This window comes from Panulirus ornatus, chromosome 9 (assembly GCF_036320965.1).
Source record: "Panulirus ornatus isolate Po-2019 chromosome 9, ASM3632096v1, whole genome shotgun sequence".
NCBI classification, from domain to species: domain Eukaryota; kingdom Metazoa; phylum Arthropoda; class Malacostraca; order Decapoda; family Palinuridae; genus Panulirus; species Panulirus ornatus.
The window spans coordinates 32,630,327-32,650,740 of NC_092232.1; the positions used below are offsets into that span (position 1 = coordinate 32,630,327).

Here is a 20,414-nt window from a genome sequence, read left to right on the forward strand (position 1 = left end):
AGCTTTCCTCAGCCTATTAATTAGTGTTTGTACTTGTGCCTTTTGACTTTGTGGATTTTCATCTCCCTACAGTAAAACTAGAGCGATGATGCTAAGCTTTCCTCAGCCTATTAATTAGTGTTTGTACTTGTGCCTTTTGACTTTGTGGATTTTCATCTCCCTACAGTAAAACTAGAGCGATGATGCTAAGCTTTCCTCAGCCTATTAATTAGTGTTTGTACTTGTGCCTTTTGACTTTGTGGATTTTCATCTCCCTACAGTAAAACTAGAGCGATGATGCTAAGCTTTCCTCAGCCTATTAATTAGTGTTTGTACTTGTGCCTTTTGACTTTGTGGATTTTCATCTCCCTACAGTAAAACTAGAGCGATGATGCTAAGCTTTCCTCAGCCTATTAATTAGTGTTTGTACTTGTGCCTTTTGACTTTGTGGATTTTCATCTCCCTACAGTAAAACTAGAGCGATGATGCTAAGCTTTCCTCAGCCTATTAATTAGTGTTTGTACTTGTGCCTTTTGACTTTGTGGATTTTCATCTCCCTACAGTAAAACTAGAGCGATGATGCTAAGCTTTCCTCAGCCTATTAATTAGTGTTTGTACTTGTGCCTTTTGACTTTGTGGATTTTCATCTCCCTACAGTAAAACTAGAGCGATGATGCTAAGCTTTCCTCAGCCTATTAATTAGTGTTTGTACTTGTGCCTTTTGACTTTGTGGATTTTCATCTCCCTACAGTAAAACTAGAGCGATGATGCTAAGCTTTCCTCAGCCTATTAATTAGTGTTTGTACTTGTGCCTTTTGACTTTGTGGATTTTCATCTCCCTACAGTAAAACTAGAGCGATGATGCTAAGCTTTCCTCAGCCTATTAATTAGTGTTTGTACTTGTGCCTTTTGACTTTGTGGATTTTCATCTCCCTACAGTAAAACTAGAGCGATGATGCTAAGCTTTCCTCAGCCTATTAATTAGTGTTTGTACTTGTGCCTTTTGACTTTGTGGATTTTCATCTCCCTACAGTAAAACTAGAGCGATGATGCTAAGCTTTCCTCAGCCTATTAATTAGTGTTTGTACTTGTGCCTTTTGACTTTGTGGATTTTCATCTCCCTACAGTAAAACTAGAGCGATGATGCTAAGCTTTCCTCAGCCTATTAATTAGTGTTTGTACTTGTGCCTTTTGACTTTGTGGATTTTCATCTCCCTACAGTAAAACTAGAGCGATGATGCTAAGCTTTCCTCAGCCTATTAATTAGTGTTTGTACTTGTGCCTTTTGACTTTGTGGATTTTCATCTCCCTACAGTAAAACTAGAGCGATGATGCTAAGCTTTCCTCAGCCTATTAATTAGTGTTTGTACTTGTGCCTTTTGACTTTGTGGATTTTCATCTCCCTACAGTAAAACTAGAGCGATGATGCTAAGCTTTCCTCAGCCTATTAATTAGTGTTTGTACTTGTGCCTTTTGACTTTGTGGATTTTCATCTCCCTACAGTAAAACTAGAGCGATGATGCTAAGCTTTCCTCAGCCTATTAATTAGTGTTTGTACTTGTGCCTTTTGACTTTGTGGATTTTCATCTCCCTACAGTAAAACTAGAGCGATGATGCTAAGCTTTCCTCAGCCTATTAATTAGTGTTTGTACTTGTGCCTTTTGACTTTGTGGATTTTCATCTCCCTACAGTAAAACTAGAGCGATGATGCTAAGCTTTCCTCAGCCTATTAATTAGTGTTTGTACTTGTGCCTTTTGACTTTGTGGATTTTCATCTCCCTACAGTAAAACTAGAGCGATGATGCTAAGCTTTCCTCAGCCTATTAATTAGTGTTTGTACTTGTGCCTTTTGACTTTGTGGATTTTCATCTCCCTACAGTAAAACTAGAGCGATGATGCTAAGCTTTCCTCAGCCTATTAATTAGTGTTTGTACTTGTGCCTTTTGACTTTGTGGATTTTCATCTCCCTACAGTAAAACTAGAGCGATGATGCTAAGCTTTCCTCAGCCTATTAATTAGTGTTTGTACTTGTGCCTTTTGACTTTGTGGATTTTCATCTCCCTACAGTAAAACTAGAGCGATGATGCTAAGCTTTCCTCAGCCTATTAATTAGTGTTTGTACTTGTGCCTTTTGACTTTGTGGATTTTCATCTCCCTACAGTAAAACTAGAGCGATGATGCTAAGCTTTCCTCAGCCTATTAATTAGTGTTTGTACTTGTGCCTTTTGACTTTGTGGATTTTCATCTCCCTACAGTAAAACTAGAGCGATGATGCTAAGCTTTCCTCAGCCTATTAATTAGTGTTTGTACTTGTGCCTTTTGACTTTGTGGATTTTCATCTCCCTACAGTAAAACTAGAGCGATGATGCTAAGCTTTCCTCAGCCTATTAATTAGTGTTTGTACTTGTGCCTTTTGACTTTGTGGATTTTCATCTCCCTACAGTAAAACTAGAGCGATGATGCTAAGCTTTCCTCAGCCTATTAATTAGTGTTTGTACTTGTGCCTTTTGACTTTGTGGATTTTCATCTCCCTACAGTAAAACTAGAGCGATGATGCTAAGCTTTCCTCAGCCTATTAATTAGTGTTTGTACTTGTGCCTTTTGACTTTGTGGATTTTCATCTCCCTACAGTAAAACTAGAGCGATGATGCTAAGCTTTCCTCAGCCTATTAATTAGTGTTTGTACTTGTGCCTTTTGACTTTGTGGATTTTCATCTCCCTACAGTAAAACTAGAGCGATGATGCTAAGCTTTCCTCAGCCTATTAATTAGTGTTTGTACTTGTGCCTTTTGACTTTGTGGATTTTCATCTCCCTACAGTAAAACTAGAGCGATGATGCTAAGCTTTCCTCAGCCTATTAATTAGTGTTTGTACTTGTGCCTTTTGACTTTGTGGATTTTCATCTCCCTACAGTAAAACTAGAGCGATGATGCTAAGCTTTCCTCAGCCTATTAATTAGTGTTTGTACTTGTGCCTTTTGACTTTGTGGATTTTCATCTCCCTACAGTAAAACTAGAGCGATGATGCTAAGCTTTCCTCAGCCTATTAATTAGTGTTTGTACTTGTGCCTTTTGACTTTGTGGATTTTCATCTCCCTACAGTAAAACTAGAGCGATGATGCTAAGCTTTCCTCAGCCTATCAATTAGTGTTTGTGCATGTGACTTTTGAATTCTATGGATTTTCATCCCCCTACAGTAAAACTAGAGCGATGATGCTAAGCTTTCCTCAGCCTATTAATTAGTGTTTGTACTTGTGCCTTTTGACTTTGTGGATTTTCATCTCCCTACAGTAAAACTAGAGCTTCATGATGCAAGCAAGAGTGCTGTACCAAAACAGCACTTTAAAGAGTAGTGCTAATAGGGGTATTAATGTAGTGTCATCCTACACATTGTTACCAGATGCTGCAGCCTAGCTTTTTTCCATATACTGGTCAGTCTTTGTGGAAATCTCAAGGAAGCCTGTGTGAGATTAGCACCCTCACGTGATGTGATGATTTTTGAAGCTGTGGCACTCTTGCAAGAAGATTTATCTTAGTCATGGAAACCCCTTGCAATTTTTTTTTCTCCCAAAAAATATCCACATCTTATTACATGTGTTTGAGAGTACACCTGGAGTACCACATGTCTGGCAGTGTAGCAGCACAAGTTAAGTGATACATGTCGGATGTAAACATTGTTTCACCCAGCTGAGTTGTATATCATTTTAATAAGAAATTTATGCACTGGAAATCATAGAAACAAATTTAAGATTTTTTTTAGAATATTTGAAAATATTCCACTCAAACATAATGCCCATAATGCCTTCTGAAGCTAAAGGGTTAAAGACTGATGGATAACTTACCGGCAGAAACTGTGTTCTTGAATATATGTTATTGCTGCTTTCAGTTTTTTGAAAATATTGGTAGCATAGGGTGGCAAATCTACCTCTGGGAATTAGGGATCCTTTTCCCTTTTGTTAGCATGTGTGGTTGCAAATGTAGAGTACGTTGGTTTAATATATTAGAAAAGGTTGAGAGGTAGTAGAACTAATGAACTGAATGGAGTGAAGTGTTTAAGATTGCTCTTGAAATATAAAACATAGTTTTTGAGGGAAGACATGGGAATGTTGGTGATTGATGTATGGATCAATAAGGTGTTTGATTGCAAGTATGTCCCCTTTAGACTGTTAGTTTCAAATTCAAGTTTGGTATACATAGAATGACAGTAATGGTTGCATTATATGTCATTTAATGATAGAGAAGATATGGTTAAAGATAACTCCAATTGAGAACTTGAAAGAACAGGTCAGAGCTTGGCCTTAGGGAAGAGACTAACTAAATACATGGGTAAGTGAAAGATCAGTAAAGGTATTAGGCAAAAATTTAATTCTGGATGGGAGTGGTGGCATTGAAAGGATATGTGCAATGTGTGCATCATTGTGTGTGAGTGTTGTAATTACTATACGCATTTTTAACATAGATTTCTGTGAATACAGAATAGGCACAGGGAAGCTAGGCAAACAAGAACAAGATTAATTTGTTTATGGTGAAAAAGAATGTGATATATGTGCATGATATATGGTGTGTGAGAAGGTTTATAGGGGGCTTATCAGATCATTTGATGATAAAATGCAGGTTGTCTTTCTAGTTGGTACAGGAGTAGAAGTGAGAGAGAAGAAAATGAGATGGCAAAGTAAAGAAGTTGTGGGATGAAATGATAAAACTTCTCTTTGAAGAAAAATTAGATAAGCAAAGAGGTGAGGATGAAACAGTACAAGGTGAGGCTGCGTTGGTTAAAAAGTGCACCTGGAAAGGATGCACAGAGATGTAAGAGCACTGCAGGTGCAGATTATGTGAAGATAGAATGGCGTATGGGAATGCAGAATTAAGAGATCTTGTTGACAAGGAAAAGCAGAATGGAAGAATCAGAGTCTTTTAGACAGTGGTGATGAATGTGAAACAGAGGGTAAAATATAAAATCTTGAATACTGTAGGTAAAAGTACGTAAGAATTAAAGGAGAACAGATAAGGATTTCAGGAAGAAAATATATGGGAATTTTGACCCTGAAGCAGTGGATGATATGCATACAGTCATTTCTGATTTGGAAAAAAAGTCCTCAAATTTTTGTTCTTCATTGCAAAATGAAAGAAATACCTTTACATGTTATAGTAAGGGATATGAATGATCAAGTGAGCTGACTTACTTTATAGAGCTGTAGCATAGTGCTGAAGTTAGCACAGTGAAGGTTGTGATGGGATGGAGGATGAAAAGTGGAGGAGGGTTTAAATAGAGTGGAGTAGTGAGCCTTGTGATGCAAATTCTATCATGAAATTTTCACTTTTTCTGAAAGAAATACATGTAAAAGTAAAGGATATGTATGAAAAAGTGACCTAACATACCCTATATGGCCATGGTGTAGTGCTGAAGATAACATGTAGATTGCCCAGTGGGATGGTGGAAGAAGGATTGGGTGGGATTTGAGCTTTGTGATGCGATTCACTATTTGGCACCTGTCAATTTATGTTTATTCATATATATTTACTTATTCTACATATATTTGCATTCATATACATAACATTTATGTACATAAGTGCTTTCACTTGTGATCTCTAAAGCAAGCACTTTTATGAACCAAGGTGACACTTGGTAGCCATATATGTCAGAATGTTGGTGGGGGTTCAATAAAAGCTTGTGAACCTCAGCACACATATTGTGACCCCAGGCACTTGCTATGAGAGTTGTAACATAATGACTCCTGGCATTTCAGGGTCAAGAAGAATAGCATTCCGCATTAGAAGGTGAAAAGATGCAAAATAGATGTTGTTGTGAGGAGTGAGACTGCATGTGAAAGGATGAAGTTTAGAAGTGAAGTATTTTAAAGGGGTTATTGGAGATGATGGTGAAAGAGATGTGGTTCATGATACAGAAGGATAAAAAGTAAGGGATGGTAGAATATGGAAAAGAGTGACATTACAAGGCTGGAACTAAGAAGAGCAATAATTCACCTAAGAATTGGAAAGCCAGTTGTGTAGACAGTGTGGTGAGTTGAGTGGTGGATTGGCAATGGAATTTTTTATTGATGATTTTGGAAAGTATGTTTGAAAGCATTGGGTAGTAGTTGTAGATGAAGGTAAAGATTATTACACAGCAAAAAGTGAAAATAGAGTTCATAGTACTGCAAGGAATTGCTGAGGAATAGTTCTTCAAAGAATTGATGACAAGTGGAAGGTAGGGTTGTGATAGGTTGTATTGAAGGTATTGAAGGTAGAGGAAAAAACAAGTGGTACTTAGGAAGGTAAGAGGATAAGAGGGCATGTAGACTGGTTTTGGCTCTCAGTAGTGGCGATTGTTTTTTGTTGATAAGAAAAAGTGTAGGCAGCATGTGTTAATTTTGAAAAGATACCGAAGAATTGATAGGAAAGCTCTTTTGGAGGTGCTCATTATATGATGTGCACAGAAGACTTTCAGAATCTGCTTTGAACTTCTATAGTGGAAGTTTTTATTATTTCATATTTATTTATTTTGCTTTGTCGCTGTCTCCCACGTTAGCAAGGCAGCGCCAGGAAACAGACTAAAGAATGGCCCAACCCACCCACATACACATGTATATACATACATGTCCACACACGCAAATATACATACCTATACATCTCAACGTATACATATAAATATATATATACACACAGATATATACATATATACACATATACATAATTCATATTGTCTGCCATTATTCATTCCCATCGCCACCCTGCCACACATGAAATAACAACCCCCTCCCCTCGCATGTGGGCGAGATAGCGCGAGGAAAAGTCAACAAAGGCCACATTCGTTCACACTCAGTCTCTAGCTGTCATGTATAATGCACCAAAACCACAGCTCCCTTTCCACATCTAGGCCGCACAGAACTTTCCATGGTTTACCCCAGATGCTTCACATGCCCTGGTTCAATCCATTGACAGCACGTTGACCCCGGTATACCACATCGTTCCAATTCACTCTATTCCTTGCAAGCCTTTCACCCTCCTGTATGTTCAGGCCCCGATCACTCAAAATCTTTTTCACTCCATCTTTGCACCTCCCATTTGGTCTCCCACTTCTCCTCATTCCCTCCACCTTTGACACATATATCCTCTTGGTCAATCTTTCCTCACTCATTCTCTCCATGTGACCAAACCATTTCAAAACACCCTCTTCTGCTCTCTCAACCACACTCTTTTTATTACCACACATCTCTCTTACCCTATTATTACTTACTCGATCAACCCACCTCTCACCATATATTCTCCTCAAACATCTCATTTCCAGCACATCCACCCTCCTCTGCACAACTCTATCTATAGCCCACGCCTCGCAACCATATAACATTGTCGGAACCACTATTCCTTCAAACATAGCCATTTTTGCTTTCTGAGATAATGTTCTCGACTTCCAAACATTCTTCAACGCTCCCAGAACTTTTGCCCCCTCCCTCACCCAATGATTCACTTCCGCTTCCATGGTTCCATCCGCTGCCTAATCCACTCCCAGATATCTAAAATGCTTCATTTCCTCCAGTTTTTCTCCATTTAAACTTACCTCCCAATTGACTTGACCCTCAACCCTACTGTACCTAATAAACTTGCGCATATTCATATTTACTCTCAGCTTTCTTCTTTCACACACTTTACCAAACTCAGTTGCCAGCTTCTGCAGTTTCTCACACGAATCATCCACCAGCACTGTATCATCAGCGAACAACAACTGACTCACTTCCCAAGCTCTCTCATCCACAACAGACTGCATACTAGCCCCTCTTTGCAAAACTCTTGCATTCACCTCCCTAACAACCCCATCCATAAACAAATTAAACAACCATGGAGACATCACACACCCCTGCCGCAAACCAATATTCACTGAGAACCAATCACTTTCATTTCTTCCGACACGTACTCATGCCTTACATCCTCGATAAAAACTTTTCACTTCTAACAACTTGCCTCTCACACCATATATTCTAAAACTTTCCACAGAGCATCTCTATCAACTCTATCATATGCCTTCTCCAGATCCATAAATGCTACATACAAATCCATTTGCTTTTCTAAGCATTTCTCATACATTTTTCAAAGCAAACACCTGATTCATACATCCTCTACCACTTCTGAAACCACACTGCTCTTCCCCAATCTGATGCTCTGTACATGCCTTCACCCTCTCAATCAATACCCTCCCATATGATTTCCCAGGAATACTCAAGAAACTCATACCTCTGTAATTTGAGCACTCACTTTTATCCCCTTATGTGTGAGTGAATAGTTGGATGAATGAGAGGTCTGAGATAAATTCTAAAAGTGTCTCAAGACTGTATAATGTCACTTTGGTTGTACATTGATTTTATGGATGGAGAGGAGAGTGAGGTATGTTGATAAAGTATTGGTGAAACAAAAGAGGAGTTACCACAGATATTGTGCACTTGGCACCATTTTTCTGTTTGAGGTATAGGAGTTGGTTAAAATGGGAGATTACTCTGATCATGTGTGTTAGAGGAAGATGCTGAAATTATATGTGGGTTAAATGTAAGAGTCTACTTTTTGAAAGAATGGGCAGTCATAGCATATCATGCTGAATGGTGAAGAACTATAAGTTGTGGATGAATGTAGGTATATGAGTTAGGATAGGTCAGTTATTAAAGCAATAAACAGAGGTTAACATATTTAGTGTCATGAAAATTAGAATGATAGATGAAAAAATGAGAATAAGAGGAAGATGCATGATTAGAAAGCCCGTGGACAAAGGTCTTATAAGATGGTATGTTCATGCAGAACATATGTTAGATGATAGGTTGCTTAAGAAGATATACAGTGGTAAGATGGTATGTTCTTGCAGAACATATGTAGATGATAGGTTGGTTAAGAAGATATACAGTGGTATACTTAAAGTTACAAGAAGATGTAGACTAAGGGAAAGATAAATGTATGAGTGAGAGAATAGACATGAGCTAGAAATTTTCTGAAGAAATAATCAGCAGAATGATTTTTAATCAAAAGCATTGGATTAATTTGGTGTGTGAATGGAGGAATGGAGTCATTGGTCCTTCATGATGAATGAGTTTATTATCTTGAATGGAAAAGTATTACATGCATATTTTAGTGTGGAAGTTCATGTTTAACACACAAGATATGTGTTGGGGATATGTATCAATGAATTAAGAGGTTGTTTGCACCTGACAAACCACATGAAGATGAAGGTAAAGGTCTTTGATAGATATATTAATAGATAGATAGAGCTAAAAGTTGCTTTTTCTTCCAGGTACGCTGGCCTACAGAGTGGTACAGTTTACCCCAGATGGGGGTGTTGATGGTTTGCCTCAAGGTGGGGTACAAGCTTCTGTTCCCAACCTTTTAGCTAGTCCTCAAGCGAACGGATCTCCTAGTGACTCTCCAGAGACACGTTTGGCACTTATAACACCTGGTGACTTGCCTACCGATGGTGGTGGTGCTGTTGTGGTGTCTGGAGGTATGTTTATATAAATTGCAGAGGAGATGCACGTGACAGTGATAACATACAGTAATGCAGCTGACATTTTACCATGTATGATAGAATTAGTGCAACACAGTATTCCACCATCCATGAGGGTTTCCCTTTACCACCCTATCCATGCATAGATTCCAATTCTCTGTTCTGCATACACCCTACATAGTGACATTTTCCTGAGTCAGGCTCTCCATCTCAGTTTAAGCTCCTTCTTTCCTCTCCCTCTTCCTTTCATGCATACATCCCTTCCCACATCCATCTTCTCGGTATGCTTAAACCACCTCATCACTCTGTTATTAATTTACTCAGTCCATTTTGACTCTTTTCTATACCTTTTTATAACATTCACCTTTACTCTGCAGTTGAGTCTTGAATATCCGGGTTGTTGATTAACCTAGAGTTGATTTGAATTTGTTGGTTGTAAGCAACTGTGAAGAATTAAAATGTGATTCTTGCTGTCCCCATCTACTCACTCATCAAAGTAACTTAGAAACTGATCATATTAAATGCTTCCCTCAAAATTTTTACAGGTATTACTTTCTTTTATTGAATTGACAGATGCCAAATTCGCATGTATGTGATTTACGTTATGTTATCCAAAATTCTGTCTTATCAGGCTATGATTTATCTTTCACATTTCGGCATAACTGTTACACATTTGAAAAGAATAAACATTTATCTTACATTTGCTTGAAAGTGATAAAAAGCATCAATAGTTTGTCTGATAACTGTACTAACATAATTGTGAATTAAGTATGATACCAAAAGTTAAGATGAAGAAGGAAACAAACAAGAGCAAGGCAGCAGCCAAGTGATGGCCTTTCCCATACTTCTGAAAAGATTGACTATTTATTTTGTGCTCATCTGAATGTGATGAAAAAATATTCCTGTCTTCCAATTTAATGATATTGATATAATCGTAGATAAAGCATGGTGGACAGTGGGGGCAAAGATAAACAAACAGATGAAAGAAAGATGGCAGCCAGTTTCCCTGTACACTTAAAAAGAATAAGGATTTATTTTACTTATAAGTGAATGCAATAAAGAAACAAAAAAATGTCTGGTTCACTATTGTGAGGATTTTGATACATAAATCATGGTGATAATTCAAAGCTAGCATAAAGAAAAAAATGGCAGTAAGGTGTCATTCAGCACTGGGGCTAGCTATCCATGTGTTTAAAAAGAAGATATTTTATAGTTTTCTGAAAGCCATGAGAAAAGATTAAATGCCTGTCAGAGCAATAGTATTATTTCTTTCAGGATTGCTACTAGCTTGTAGCCAATGGTAACAGGACTGCAGATGCACTTTTATGGTTTGCCTTCTAATGCCCTCAATGCACGTGTTAGATGAACCATCAGTATACTAAAAGATGCCTGGTGTTACAAGGAACTGTTAATTGCACCAGGGGAAATTCTTCTAAGGCATCAGTTTCTCATACACCACAACAGCAGACATATGTGCAGATGTGACATTCATGCTCCTCAGTGAATCCTTCTTGCTATACTACATTGAGCTGTGGTTTTTAATGATTGATTTTACAAGAGGGCAAGTGAGAACAGGGGTGAGAGAGTATCATTAAATTTTAGGGAGAATGAAAACATCTTATGGAGGAGGTGAATAACATGTGTAAGACAAGAGAACAAATGGAAACATTGGTGAAGGGGGCAAGGGGGAAATAATAACAGGTAGTGATGAAGTTAGAAGGAGATGGAGTGAGTATTTTGAAGGTTTGTTGAATGTGTTTGATGATAGAGTGGCATATATAGGGATGGTGTGCAAAATGAGAGGGTCAGAGAGAATGGTTTGGTTAAGAGAGAAGTTGTGAAAGCTTTGAGGAAGATGAAATCTGGATGGTATTACAGTTGAATTTTTTAAGAAAGGGGTTGACTATGTTGTTGGTTGGAGGTAAAGGGGTTGACTATGTTGTTGGTTGGAGTTAAGGATATTCATTGTATGTATGGATCATGGTGAAGTGCCTGAGGATTTGTGGAATGTGTGCATAGTGCCATTGTTTAAAGGCAAAGGGGATAAAGTATTGAGTATTCTTGGTAAATTATATGAGAGGGTATTGAGTGAGAGGGTGAGGGCATGTACAAAGCATCAGATTAGGGACGAGCACTGTTGTTTCAAAAGTGGTAGAGGATGTGTGGATCAGGTGTTTGCTTGGAAGAATGTGTGTTAGAAATACTGAGAAAAAATGGATATATATGTAGCATTCATAGATCTGGAGAAGGCATATGATAGGGTTGATAGAGAGGCTTTGTGGAAGGTCTTAAGAGTATATGGTGTGGAAGTTACGCTGCTGGAAGCTTTGAAAAGTTTTTACCAAGGCTGTAAGGCGTGTGTACGAGTAAGAAGAGAGGAGAAAGATTGGTTCCCTGTGAAGGTGGGTTTGTGGCAGGGGTGTGTGATGTCCCCTTGGTTGTTTGATTTGTTTGTGGATGGGGGTGGTTAGGTAGGTAAATGCAAGAGTTTTTGAGAGAGGGGTGAGTATGCAGTATGTTGGGGATGATAGGGCCTAGGAAGTGTCAGTTGTTGTTCGCCAGTGATACAGTTCTGGTGGCTGATTCATGGGAGAAACTGCAGAAGTTGGTGACTGAGTTTGGGAAAGTGTGTGAAAAGAGAAAGTTGAGAGTAAAGTTATTAGGTTCAGTATGGTTGAGGTACGAGTTAATTGAGATGTGAGTTTGAATGGAGAAAAACTGGGGGAAGTGAAGTGTTTTAGATATTTGGGAGTGGACTTAGCAGTGGATGGAACCATGGAAGTGAGTCACAGGGTGAATGAGGGGGCAAAGGTTTTGGGAGCGATGAAGAATTTGTGGAAGGAGAGAATGATATCTCTGAGAGCAAAAATGGGTATGTTTGAAGGAATAGTAATCTCATCAATATTATATGGTTGCAAGGCCTGGGCTTTGGATAGGATTGTACAGAGGAAGGTGGATGTGTTAGAAATGAAATGTTTGAGGACAATTCAATATGTGGTGTGAGATGGTTTGATTTAGTAAGTAATGAAAGGGTAAGAGAGATGTGTGGTAATAAAAAGAGTGTGGTTGAGAGAGCAGAAGATGGTTTGTACATATGGTGAGAATGAGTGAGGAAAGATTGATGAAGAGGATATATGTGTCAGAGGTGGAGGGGACAAGGAGAAGCAGGAGACCAAAATGGTGGACGAAGGATGGAGTGAAAAATATTTTGAGCAGTTGGAGTCTGAACATCAGGAGGATGAGAGGCATGCAAGGAATAGAGCAAATTGGAACATGTGGGGTAAACCATGGAAAGGTCTGTGGGGCTTGGATGTGCGTAGGGAGCTGTGGTTTTGGTGCATTACACATGGCAGCTAGAGACTGAGTGTGAACAAATGTGGCCTTTTTTGTCTTTTTCCTGGTGCTACCTCACTGAAGCAGGTGGTAGCGATGCTGTTTCCTGTGGGGCGGGGTAGCTTGGGGAATGGATGAAGGCAAGCAAGTTTGAATATGTATATGTGTATATATGTGTATGTCTGTGTATAATAATATATGTATATAAATTTTTTGATAACCACAAGGAAAATGAAACTTTCATGTAATGATCACATTGTCAGGGGAGCTACAAGAATGAGATAGAAGACTCAGACAGTCAGTTGATACACTTTTAAGGAAAAGGCAAACCTAAGACACCATAGCAAACAAATATTTCTGGTTGGTGATGTTTGGGTCTGGCACTATGCCTGTCATAAGATTTTGTTATATGGACAGGACAGGGAACTGTTTACAAAATTTGCCTACAACAAAGCTATCCATTTCATATAGACCTTCTCTAATATTCATGTTACAATTCTATGTGTATTGAATAATAAAAGATTCAGTGATATTTTTTGTAGTACAAGAGGTACAGTAATACCTGAATTAGCTTTACTCCTATCAGTACAGTGGTCGTAATTTTTAACATGATTAAACAAATCATTTGATTCTTGTCCTGTTCTTATACTATATTTATGTTGCATAAGTCTAATGTGAAATTGGAGAAAAATGTAGCTTAGACATTGAAGCTTATTGACACAGTGGTTAAATTGATGAGAACTGCTATTGATGTTTGTGTAAATAAATTATACATTTCCTTTTTCCATAGCCAGAGGTTGAACCATTATGTGACATTCATTTTTTCATTCATTTCAAGCTAGAAGTTCCAGTTTTCTAAATTGTCTCTTACATTTTTCATATGTATATATATGTATGTGTGTGTGTGTGTGTATATGTGCGTATGTATGTGTATGTGTGTGTATGTGTATATGTATATATATATGTACATTATCCCTGGGGATAGGGGTGAAAGAATACTTCCCACGTATTCCTCGCGTGTCGTAGAAAGCTACTAGAGGGGACGGGAGCGGGGGGCCAGAAATCCTCCCCTCCTTGTATTAACTTTCTAAAATGGGAAACAGAAGAAGGAGTCACGCGGGGAGTGCTCATCCTCCTCGAAGGCTCAGAGTGGGGTGCCTAAATGTGTGTGGATGTAACCAAGATGTGAAAAAAGGAGAGATAGGTAGTATGTTTGAGGAAAGGAACCTGGATGTTTTGGCTCTGAGTGAAACAAAGCTCAAGGGTAAAGGGGAAGAGTGGTTTGGGAATGTCTGGGGAGTAAAGTCAGGGGTTAGTGAGAGGACAAGAGCAAGGGAAGGAGTAGCAATACTCCTGAAACAGGAGTTGTGGGAGTATGTGATAGAATGTAAGAAAGTAAATTCTCGATTAATATGGGTAAAACTGAAAGTTGATGGAGAGAGGTGGGTGATTATTGGTGCATATGCACCCGGGCATGAGAAGAAAGATCATGAGAGGCAAGTGTTTTGGGAGCAGCTGAATGAGTGTGTTAGTGGTTTTGATGCACGAGACCGGGTTATAGTGATGGGTGATTTGAATGCAAAGGTGAGTAATGTGGCAGTTGAGGGAATAATTGGTATACATGGGGTGTTCAGTGTTGTAAATGGAAATGGTGAAGAGCTTGTAGATTTATGTGCTGAAAAAGGACTGATGATTGGGAATACCTGGTTTAAAAAGCGAGATATACATAAGTATACTTATGTAAGTAGGAGAGATGGCCAGAGAGCGTTATTGGATTACGTGTTAATTGACAGGCGCGCGAAAGAGAGACTTTTGGATGTTAATGTGCTGAGAGGTGCAACTGGAGGGATGTCTGATCATTATCTTGTGGAGGCTAAGGTGAAGATTTGTATGGGTTTTCAGAAAAGAAGAGTGAATGTTGGGGTGAAGAGGGTGGTGAGAGTAAGTGAGCTTGGGAAGGAGACCTGTGTGAGGAAGTACCAGGAGAGACTGAGTACAGAATGGAAATAGGTGAGAACAATGGAAGTAAGGGGAGTGGGGGAGGAATGGGATGTATTTAGGGAATCAGTGATGGATTGCGCAAAAGATGCTTGTGGCATGAGAAGAGTGGGAGGTGGGTTGATTAGAAAGGGTAGTGAGTGGTGGGATGAAGAAGTAAGAGTATTAGTGAAAGAGAAGAGAGAGGCATGTGGACGATTTTTGCAGGGAAAAAATGCAATTGAGTGGGAGATGTATAAAAGAAAGAGACAGGAGGTCAAGAGAAAGGTGCAAGAGGTGAAAAAAAGGGCAAATGAGAGTTGGGGTGAGAGAGTATCATTAAAGTTTAGGGAGAATAAAAAGATGTTCTGGAAGGAGGTAAATAAAGTGCGTAAGACAAGGGAGCAAATGGGAACTTCAGTGAAGGGCGCAAATGGGGAGGTGATAACAAGTAGTGGTGATGTGAGAAGGAGATGGAGTGAGTATTTTGAAGGTTTGTTGAATGTGTTTGATGATAGAGTGGCAGATATAGGGTGTTTTAGTCGAGGTGGTGTGCAAAGTGAGAGGGTTAGGGAAAATGATTTGGTAAACAGAGAAGAGGTAGTGAAAGCTTTGCGGAAGATGAAAGACGGCAAGGCAGCAGGTTTGGATGGTATTGCAGTGGAATTTATTAAAAAAGGGGGTGACTGTATTGTTGACTGGTTGGTAAGGTTATTTAATGTATGTATGACTCATGGTGAGGTGCCTGAGGATTGGCCGAATGCGTGCATAGTGCCATTGTACAAAGGCAAAGGGGATAAGAGTGAGTGCTCAAATTACAGAGGTATAAGTTTGTTGAGTATTCCTGGTAAATTATATGGGAGGGTATTGATTGAGAGGGTGAAGGCATGTACAGAGCATCAGATTGGGGAAGAGCAGTGTGGTTTCAGAAGTGGTAGAGGATGTGTGGATCAGGTGTTTGCTTTGAAGAATGTATGTGAGAAATACTTAGAAAAGCAAATGGATTTGTATGTAGCATTTATGGATCTGGAGAAGGCATATGATAGAGTTGATAGAGATGCTCTGTGGAAGGTATTAAGAATATATGGTGTGGGAGGAAAGTTGTTAGAAGCAGTGAAAAGTTTTTATCGAGGATGTAAGGCATGTGTACGTGTAGGAAGAGAGGAAAGTGATTGGTTCTCAGTGAATGTAGGTTTGCGGCAGGGGTGTGTGATGTCTCCATGGTTGTTTAATTTGTTTATGGATGGGGTTGTTAGGGAGGTAAATGCAAGAGTTTTGGAAAGAGGGGCAAGTATGAAGTCTGTTGGGGATGAGAAAGCTTGGGAAGTGAGTCAGTTGTTGTTCGCTGATGATACAGCGCTGGTGGCTGATTCATGTGAGAAACTGCAGAAGCTGGTGACTGAGTTTGGTAAAGTGTGTGGAAGAAGAAAGTTAAGAGTAAATGTGAATAAGAGCAAGGTTATTAGGTGCAGTAGGGTTGAGGGTCAAGTCAATTGGGAGGTGAGTTTGAATGGAGAAAAACTGGAGGAAGTGAAGTGTTTTAGATATCTGGGAGTGGATCTGGCAGCGGATGGAACCATGGAAGCGGAAGTGGATCATAGGGTGGGGGAGGGGGCGAAAATTCTGGGGGCCTTGAAGAATGTGTGGAAGTCGAGAACATTATCTCGGAAAGCAAAAATGGGTATGTTTGAAGGAATAGTGGTGCCAACAATGTTGTATGGTTGCGAGGCGTGGGCTATGGATAGAGTTGTGCGCAGGAGGATGGATGTGCTGGAAATGAGATGTTTGAGGACAATGTGTGGTGTGAGGTGGTTTGATCGAGTGAGTAACGTAAGGGTAAGAGAGATGTGTGGAAATAAAAAGAGCGTGGTTGAGAGAGCAGAAGAGGGTGTTTTGAAGTGGTTTGGGCACATGGAGAGAATGAGTGAGGAAAGATTGACCAAGAGGATATATGTGTCGGAGGTGGAGGGAACGAGGAGAAGAGGGAGACCAAATTGGAGGTGGAAAGATGGAGTGAAAAAGATTTTGTGTGATCGGGGCCTGAACATGCAGGAGGGTGAAAGGAGGGCAAGGAATAGAGTGAATTGGAGCGATGTGGTATACCGGGGTTGACGTGCTGTCAGTGGATTGAATCAAGGCATGTGAAGCGTCTGGGGTAAACCATGGAAAGCTGTGTAGGTATGTATATTTGCATGTGTGGACGTATGTATATACATGTGTATGGGGGGGAGGTTGGGCCATTTCTTTCGTCTGTTTCCTTGCGCTACCTCGCAAACGCGGGAGACAGTGACAAAGTATAATAAAAAAATAATAATAAAAGTCTAATGTAAAGATCCTTACCAGCCTGCCCAATTTAAAACATATTACAGCTTTTATAAGGGATTTTGTAAAGACAGCTTACAGAATTTTTTTGTGTTTTGATTAGAATATTCTTTGTAGTATTGTTATTGCTGAAGGCTTCATTTACTTTAAAGGATTTAAGTAACTTGGTGAGTAATGTAAATTATCATTAAAAGGAAGAATTAAAAGATTCTTGGTATGTAGGGGAGGTTTGGTATTGATTCTATAAAATGATTTCTTTGCAAACTTAAGAGATTTATCAATGAAAGATCTAGGATACTTCAGCTTGGATCCAATAGAATATATCTTCTCAAACTTGTCATCAATAAATTCTGGACTGCATATACATAATGCCCCAAGGAACATTGACTGGAATGATGATCATTTGATTCTGTCATGTTGAGCTGAGTTATAATGAATATATGAGCAAATATTGGTGCATTTTTTGTTTATGCTAAACTTAAACATGTTTCTATCCCTGTAGATCATGCAATCTAAAAAAGGGTAACATGGAATTATTTTTCACTTGAACAGTAAATTTGATGGGTAGTAAATTTTTAAGTAAATTTTTGTTTGATGGCCAAACACAAAGAACGTCATCCACATACCTAAACAAAATTGCCTTAGAGGGTAAGATATACCTTAGTAATTTTGTTTCAAAGAATCCCATGTAAAGATTACTTAATTCTAGTGAGCATAATGTTCTCCATTGAATTGAGATACACATTCTTTTATACACAATTTTCTCAATTCAATAAACATCGAATTTGAAACGAGTTAATCAAGATTTTCCAAGGCTTCAAACAGATATTCTAAGAGGTCATCCATTGGAACTTTTGTGAACAAGGATGACAGAATTTGAAATGAGTTAATCAAGATTATCCAAGGCCTCACACAGATAATCTAAGGGGTCATCAACCAGAACTTTTGTGAACAAGGAAGACACACCAAAACCTACCAGTTTGAAATCAAAATCAACCTGGATATATTAAGCTTGTTCATTAAATCCACATTGTTTATTATATTGGAATTTGACATATTACCAAATGGGCTTAATAAAGAAACTAACCATTTTGATGTGATTGAGCCCACTGTAGGTCTTACTGGATAGTTTGGCTTATGTATTTTGATAAGTCCATACATATCTGGTAATGAAGTGGATAGTGATGAAAATCTTTTGACAAGAGAATCATTACCTTTCAACAACAACTTCAGTTCTTTATCAAAGTGAGAATTAACTGCTTTTAGGTGGTATCTGCTTAAAGTATGTTGTGTCATCACATAAAAGAGGATTCATTTTTGACAAATGATTAACTTTGTTATCACAACTGTGTTAGCCTTATTTGCTTTAGTAATATGTATTTTACTAATCTTCAAATTGTTAATAGCACTGATGAATCTTTTTGGACAGTTTGGAGCAGCTGGTTTTGACAACTGGCATACACTACACCTTTACAAATGCTCACTTCATTATTAGATAATTCACTGTACTTTTCCAAATTACAAAATAATCTTGCCATATCAGCACAGTTAACTTCTTTGTTTGAGCAAACAAAACTTTTATGATAGTCTAGGGCACACAAAGAATCCTTGTCATGTAGTATATTAGAAAGGTTCACCTCAAAGGAAGGGTTTGTGTTCTTAGTCCAGTCACAGTTTTCAATAAGATGGGCTGACTTAGGGTTCAGTTTCCTTTGAAGACTATTCCATTCTTTTCTTAACCTGTTATAGCAGTACTCCAATATGCAGTTCTTCCATTGTGTAGGTATAGCCATTTGAAAGCTGTGTTTTTTTTTCTCTCTTGAAATGTGAAATGCCTCCTCTGTCTCAGTTTTTGTTAGTTCACCTGTGTTTCTTCAAAATGATTTTTTGAAATTCATCAGATGGTCGACCAGACATCACCAGCAACTGTTGTGGCAGGTTGGATCTGGGAAGCACTTGTTCATTGAGGCGTCTCTTAAGGAATTCCAGTCATAACATCATGAGAAAGGTGGAAGGTGGGCAGATTAGAAAGGGTAGTGAGTGGTGGGATGAAGAAGTAAGATTGTTAGTGAAAGAAGAAAGAGGCATGTAGATGATTTTGGCAGGGAAGTAGTGCAAATGGCCATGAGATGTATAAAAGAAAGAGGCAGGGGGGTCAAGAGAAAGGTGCAAGAAATGAAAAAGAGGGCAAATGAAAGTTGGGGAGTGAGAGCATCATTAAATTTTAGGGAGAATAAAAAGATGTTTTTTGCTTTCTGAGATAATGCTCTTGCCTTCCACACATTCTTCAGTGCTCCCAGAATCTTTGCCCCCTCCCCATCCTGTGACTCACTTCCGCTTCCATGGTTCCATCCGCTGCCAAATCCACTCCCAGGTATCTAAAACACTTCACTTCCTCCAATTTTTCTCCAAACTTACCTCCCAGTTTACTTGTCACTCAACCCTACTGTACCTAATAACCTTACTCTTACTCACACTTACTCTCAGCTTTCTTCTTTCACACACTTTACCAAACTCAGTCACCAGCTTCTGCAATTTCTCACCAGAATCAGCCACCAGCGCTATATCATCAGCGAACAACTGACTCACTTTCAAAGCCCTCTTATCCTCAACAGACTGCATACATGCCCCTCTCTCCAAAACCCTTGCATTCACCTCCCTAACAACCCCATCCATAAACAAATTAAACAACCATGGAGACATCATGCACCCTTGCCGCAAACCGACATTCACTGGGAACAATCACTTTCCTCTCTTCCTACTCATACACATGCCTTACATCCTTGATAAAAACTTTTCACTGCATCTAGCAACTTGCCTCCCACACCATATACTCTTAATACCTTCCATAGAGCATCTCTATCAACTCTATTATATGCCTTCTCCAGATCCATAAATGCTACATGCAAATCCATTTTTTTTGTAAGTATTTCTCACATATGTTCTTTAAAGCAAACACCTGATCCACACATCCTCTACCGATTCTGAAACCACACTGCTCTTCCCCATTCTGATGCTCTGTTCATGCCTTCACCCTCTCAATCAATACCCTCCAATATAATTTCCCAGGAATACTCAGCAAACTTATACCTCTGTAATTTGAACACTCACCTTTATCCCTTTTCCCTTTGTTCAATGGCACTATGCATGCATTCCGCCAATCCTCAGGTACTTCACCGTGAGCCATACATACATTGAATATCCTCAGCATCCAGTCACCAACACAGTCACCCCCTTTTTTGATAAATTCCACTGCAATACCATCCAAAGCCAGCTGCCTTGCCGGCTTTCATTTTCGCAAAGCTTTCACTACCTCTTCTCTG

General features: G+C 39.0%; 1 protein-coding gene across 1 annotated transcript in view; it reads left to right on the forward strand.

The window, feature by feature from the left end:
* Usf (upstream transcription factor usf) overlaps nucleotides 1-20,414 on the forward strand; it is a 148,243-nt gene that overhangs the window by 81,379 nt on the left and 46,450 nt on the right. The window contains exon 3 of the mRNA XM_071664990.1: nucleotides 9,250-9,456. Within this exon, the coding sequence (XP_071521091.1) occupies nucleotides 9,250-9,456 (207 nt within the window). The remainder of the gene's footprint in view (nucleotides 1-9,249; nucleotides 9,457-20,414) is intronic.